General features: G+C 39.6%; 1 protein-coding gene across 1 annotated transcript in view; it reads right to left on the reverse strand.

Moving 5' to 3' along the window:
* Window positions 1–274: 274 nt before the first annotated feature.
* The window catches only part of ARPC5 (actin related protein 2/3 complex subunit 5), a 17144-nt gene continuing 10782 nt past the window's right edge, over window positions 275–6636 (reverse strand). The window contains exon 3 of the mRNA XM_019635581.1: window positions 275–484. Coding sequence (XP_019491126.1) covers window positions 290–484 — 195 coding nt within the window. The 3' untranslated portion in view covers window positions 275–289. The remainder of the gene's footprint in view (window positions 485–6636) is intronic.

A 6636-nucleotide genomic window follows, 5' to 3' on the forward strand; every position in this document is an offset into this window, starting at 1 on the left:
TTGGCCATTGTCAAAGAATTCTTGTTTTGTTATTGCTTGTTTTCTTTTCAAAGTTTTGATTAAGTTCAAAGTTCAAGATTACATTTCATAAACAATCATCATTACTGAATAAATGTAAGTGCTGCAAATCAGAATTTCTTAAGTCCAAGGCTAGTAAGCATGAATCTAAACTTCCACCTTCATGTATTTATTTGTAATAACAAAGACATATAACCAAGAAGTCAAAATTATTTAGGTGAGAGAGGTTGTCACCATTATTCTCTATGGTCAAGAAACCAGTCATACAGATTTATAATTCATAACTTACCTTTTCGTGCCATTGCAATAACACAGCACTGCTATTGTCAGAGGGGCTCTCAAAGCCTTTATAAATATATTTCATTAGGAGATCCACGCCACTCTTGTCCAGGGATTGAACAGCCTTTTCAATGTCGTTAGCTTTAAAAGAGATGAGCACCTTCAAGACAATGCTGCCTGCCCGATCCTGAGGGTAGAGAAATAACAGGACATTTAGATATATGTGTGTGCGGGGTTACAGTTCTCGAAAGGCCACGCTGAGAAGGTGACATCTGAGTCAAGTCCTGAAGGACATGGAAGAGGAAACTTTGAGGATACCTGAGGAAAGTATTTCAGGCAGAGGAAAGAACAAATGCTGTTGGTGTGTGTTCAAGGAATAGCATAAAGACCCAAGGCCTGGAAGGGAGGGGTGGGGAACAGCAGGACAGAAATCGGAGAGGTAGTGGGAAGACCGATCGTGGAAGCCCTGCAGGCCATTGTGAGGACTGTGGCTTTCACCCAGAGAAATGATGTGGGAAGAACAGTGACATAATCTATCTTCTGTTTGATCAGGATCAGTTTGGCTGCCATGTTGAGAATAAGCTGGAGGTGGGGGTTGGGGGAGGGGACAACGCAGAAGCAGGGAGACCAATGAGGAAGTTATTGCAATACTATAGGCTGGTTGTGGTTAGCAAGGTCGCAAAGGAGGTGGTCAGAAGTGGACAGATGCTTGACATTTGAAGGTAGGGCTAAGAGGATTTGCTTACAGATAGATGTGATCATTTACCAATTTATTAAATCCATATTTAAATTTTACTTCTTGATCTTAAAAAAATCTGAACAAGGAAAATGAATTGCAGTTCTACTCTGAACCATCCTTCAGAAATAAGTTATTATTAATAATAAATATTTAAGTTTTTAAGAAAATGTATTTTAAGTTTCATGTCTATAGTCAAGTGACTATAGATGTAAGATATAGTGATATTCATTTATAATGATCTTTTTTTCTCTGATAAAAGGCTGCTCCAACAGTAAAGTTAGTTTTTATCCATCAAGCCAAGCAAAGGGAACACTTAATTTACCCTTTGAATTCATTTTTCCTTGCATTCAAGACAAAGTGATACCTTTGCCATAAATACTGGTCAGGATTTTACAGAATGTCTCTACCACCCATTGTTATCTTCAGTTTAAAGACTATGCAATTACCCAACTTTGAAAAATATCCTTGCATCCAGAACTATAACCTCCCACCCTCAAACTGTGAGAAAAAAACCCCAAAAAAACCATTCATACAAAAAAAGCAGAAGGTGGTAAAACTGAAATTTCAATGATGTTCTTCACAAATTTTGAAAACCAAAGAAAATTTTCCCTTATAAAGAATTATGTTGCCTAGATAATTACTATGCACTTACCTAGTTATTACTTACTACTATTCAACTAAGGAGACTCTTAGGGCTCCTAGGATGCATGAATAGCTATGACACTGGGGTCAACGCTCTGGGTTTCATTTTAAACAATAAATAATGAAGTAAATAGGTTCTTAAGAATGACTGAAAGACTGCTGCAAGGAATGTTAAGTTGCACAACTTTTCTTAAGGCTAATTTGGCAATACTGTGTGTACCAGAAGCCTTAAAAAAATGTGCATTCTAAAATGCAGCTATTCACTTCTAGGAATTTATTCAAAGGAAATAATAAAAAATTCACCCCAAATTGTCCATTTCAGTACTGTTTACCGCAAGAAAAAATGTCAATAATCTAAATATATGACAAAAAAAGATTAGTCATATATAAGCTGCAGCATATCTGTATGTAGCCATTAATAAAGACGTTCCAGAAATAAACTTATTGCCAAGGAAAGATGTTCAGGTCCATGGCTATAAAACTGAAAGAGCAGGTTATAAAATTCCATTTTTATTTAAAAAAAAACTCTCATAGAAAAACTGTCTAAGCAGATAGCAACACCAAAAAACAGTAATTATGATCTTGAGGTGGTGGGGTTATAGACGATGTCTTTTTTTATCCCCCGACATCTCTGAGTTTTCTATAATAAATATTTAATGCTTGTACAGCTTTCACAGATCTTTAATAAGAAAGTAAGAATCTGGGGGCCGGCCGAGTGGCTCAGTTGGTTAAGAGCTCGCTCAAGAGTTTGAGCTCTGAGCAACAGCAGTTCGAGTCCAGCCCGAGCTGAGCAGCCGNTTTTTTTTTAAACCACTGAGCTAAAATACAGAATGTAGATGTGTTTGGATCTGAACCAAATCTTCTGAGATCCCAATCACCCTGGAGAACACTGAAGACATTTACAGGGCATATGAAATACTGGTTATATACCTCATAAAGTCTAAGGCAGCTACTACAGGTCTATGGAAAAGAGCATGTCATTGAGAGGCTGCCCAGAGTCTGAACTACATCATAGCTTCCATGTCCTTTCTGATGTGGAGTAGTTTCCCCAAGTAGGGCCATATGACTGGAACTAAAGCTTTATGCTCATGCCAAACAGGCTCTGGTGTTTTAGAGATACATTTGTGTAGAGCAAGACTCCTTGCTCTGGACCCTGGTGACCACGAAAGAATCAAGAGGCCATGATTACTGGATGCTGAGAGGAAGAAGCGAACTTAAACTCACATAATCTGGAGGCAAGCAGAAATAAAGCTGGAGCTTGGTAGTGGTGTTCACCCACCACTTGTTCCAGAAACACGTTTTGCTTAAATAAGAGAAGTATGGTCCAGTTTCTCAATGTTAATAGCTGCCAGTCTCTCAAACATAGTTTTTATAAGGATCATTTCCTGGCTTGCAATGAGTTAGGAAACTGGCATCAAATTCAGATCAAATTTCTCTCTATTAGTCAAAAACAAAACTAAAAACACCCCTCCAAAAACCCCAGAAAAACAGAAACACCAGCCATTAGGGGTTAAAAATTGCACAATTAAACTTGAATGTAAATTATACTATATACAGACTGGTGTTACACATCACTGAATTACTTTTGAGAGCATGAGACACTCCTGTTGAAACATTCCCTCTATAGTATCCCAATTTTCATTAAAGGAAAACTGATACGTAATTTTCTTCTTGAGAGAGATGAAAGAGGAAGCAAGAAGGCAAAGCTGAGAGAGCAGATGCTGCCCAAAGGGCAGTGGTGGCTTTTGGTTGTTTTGGTCTTTGTACCAGCAACTCCCACGTCCACAGATGTCCAGTTCCTGCTGGACTACACCGTTTTCCTGGCAGTCAACACTCGGACAATGGACCCCACTCCTCCAGCAGCCAGCGCCTGAAAACAAACCAAAATGTCAATATTGACAGAAGCATGAAGGGTCAATTCTCATGCTAAGTAAAACATTATTTCTTAAAGAAGGAATGTGCACAGCAATTGATTCTGAATTCACTAATTTTCATACCTATCTCTTAAGCGCCTATTATGCACCAGGAACTGTCAATGGCACTGGGGGAACAGTTAGAAACAAAATCTCCCGAGTCCCTGAACCTGCGCATTTACATGCTAGTGAGACACCAGTTTATGTTCTAGTATGTGGCTTTCAAACAACGGCGTGTTCTGAGAGACCAGCACATAATGTTATTGCCTAAAACAGATGCTCAAATATAGGTTTAGGGCATTTATTCTGCTCTCTTATTCTCAGCAGTGTCAGTGGGATGAAGCATCGTATGTTCCATTTCGTCAGTCAGGATTTGTCAGATTTTTTTTCTCCCTAGCTAAGACCTTCAGAATTTTATCTTGGACTTTCCCTTGAAAAACTGGAAGTCATGATTAAGTATTATGAATCTGAAGCTTTGGTTCAAAAAACACTTACTGTATACCCTTGTGTACTGGGTATTGTGCTACATGCTGGGGATATAAAAGTGAATAAATACAGTATCTTCTGGTCTCCTGGGAAGAGACAGATACATACACAGATCATTTGAACATAATTATGAAGCGACAGAGCTATGCTCTGGGAGCTATAAAAGCACAGAGGGGGCCCATCCCCAGCTTGGGGGTACAGAGGAATGTGAATGGTCAGGTAAGGTTTCCCGGAGAAAGTGATAAATGAAATGGATAAGCAGGTGAGAGGCTGACATAACAGGGTAAGGATGCACTCAGGCAGACAAAGTCATGAGCAAAGGTACAGAAGTGTGACACATTACGGTGTGTTCAGGGGAAAGGCTGGCACTGTGGGAGCCTAAGGGGAGGAGCGACACGAAAGGGGAGGCTGGACTTGGGAGCCCAGACTTTATTCAGACAAGAGGTCGTCTGGATTTGAGAGCGAGCATTGTGGCGACTGGGTGCAGAAGAGATTTGAGGGAGGCAAAACCGGGAGCCGGGAGACCAGTTTAGAAAGCTACAGCAGCAGACTGGGAAAGATGCTGCGAACAGCTATATTCACGGTGTATCTGACTGGACGACTTGAGAAGTGTTTAGGAGACACACGCAAGATCGGCAAAAGACTGATGACTCCGGTTAAGAAGAAGTGAAGCCTTACCCGTGCCTCGGCTTCCCCATCTACTACAGGGGAATAACAGCAAGCTTTCCCTCCTAGGATTTTATGAGGATTTAACGAGTTAGTATTTATAAAGTATGTACTGGGAAGAGTGCTTGGAATATAATAAGTGCTCAGTCAGTGTTTGCTGTGATCCTGAGGCTATGCTGGAAACAGGCTGCTTAGGTTTTGAAGCTGGCTCTTCATTTGTACTGAGAATGACACAGGTGTTTATATACCTCGTAGAGTTGTAAGGATTAAACGAAACAGAATACTACAGTGCCTGGAAAACAGAAAGTGTTTCACGAATAGGATGACTATATAAATTATTCTCCAAATTGGTACACTGTAGAGTGAAAGGGAGCTATATACATAATTCTGTTGAAACCACTGGCATAAACTGGGCTGTTTTGGGAAAACTGTGAGGTGTGGTTACCCTATCCATAAACATTAGCTCTTTTATTTGATAGCGTATGAGTGATAAAGTGACTTGACCAAGGCTAAACAGCAAGTTTTACTACCTAGTCTTATCTTATATGTGTGTTTTTTTTTGTTGTTTTGTTTTTTTTTTTAGCTGAGCCNCTCCAGGTTGAGCTGTTGTTCAGCATCTTAGCTGTAGAGGGCAGTGTCACTGGCCCTCATATGTGGGATCCGAACCGGGGCCCTGTGGCGTCCCAAGCCAGCTCTTAACCAATGCGCCACTCGGCTGGCCCCTATAACTGACATTTTAAATAAATGATCAAAACTATTTAAAAGATAAAATGATTTGTACCTGTCTTTTATAAGTAAGGGTCTTTATTACTAACTTAAGATGCTTTCCTTCTTATAAAATTTAGTTTTCCCATTCTTTTACTCTTGTAAAAGGGGTGAGACTATGTGACCATTCATGTCTATTTCAGCTAAAAACAATGATTTTCTATAATCTCATGACTTTCTTGAATGTCCCATAGAGATACTTTATCCAAGCTGAATCCTCTTAACTTTCACCGTCTAGAACTTTGTTAAAAACATTAAAACCACAGGAACAGCTACAATGAAACCTACTTCAACTTTTTCTTCTTTGCTGCTCTGTCCACGTCAGTGGAGTTGTCTCTTCTGCCCCTGCCGAGCCTAGTTCAGATTGGTCTGTCTCACTTTTACTCCAGCCACCCTGATTTTACTGTTCCCCCAACAGTGACTGTACTTACAGTCAAATACTAAATTGCATGACATTCATTTTAAAGTGCTTGAATCTTACTTCTCAAATAGGCTGAGAGAAACTTGTGAGCAAAGTCCAGACATTACTATTACGTCTATCATGATCCAGGGGAATACAGTAAATACTTAAAAAAGAAATATTTTGGGGGCTGGCTGAGTGGTTCAGCTGGTTAAGAGCTCGCTCAAGAGGGCGAGCTCTGAAAACAGCGGTTCAATCCCAGCCCGAGCTGAGCTGCCAACAGGTGGCAGGATGGCTCAGCTAAAAAAAAGAAATATTTTGTTACTTTGCACCATCTACAGATTGGTTTCACTGTGTTAATGGATTTCCTGGAGACATCATCATACTTACTATCAAGTATGACTGTTACCTAAAGTGTGCTGTTACTTAATGACCAAAAAAGGGTATATGTGCCATTTTACCCCTTTTCATAAGTATGATAGTTAAGAGTGAGAAATATAAATTATTCAACACTGACACTTTATTTTCTGAACTTTATCATTTTTACAAAACAAAAGGCAAGTATCAAAAACAGCAAAGAGCTTATAGAATTTCTGCACCAGTTTTCACATGTCAGTGATGATGAAACTGGTGTCCCATGTAAATACTAAACCCAGGCTGATTTCCCTCTTGGTCATATGCATTCAGGTGGTTTGATTTGGAGCTACCGAGTAACAATTTGTTATAAG

Source organism: Hipposideros armiger, unplaced genomic scaffold (genome assembly GCF_001890085.2).
Source record: "Hipposideros armiger isolate ML-2016 unplaced genomic scaffold, ASM189008v1 scaffold_22, whole genome shotgun sequence".
Taxonomy (NCBI): domain Eukaryota; kingdom Metazoa; phylum Chordata; class Mammalia; order Chiroptera; family Hipposideridae; genus Hipposideros; species Hipposideros armiger.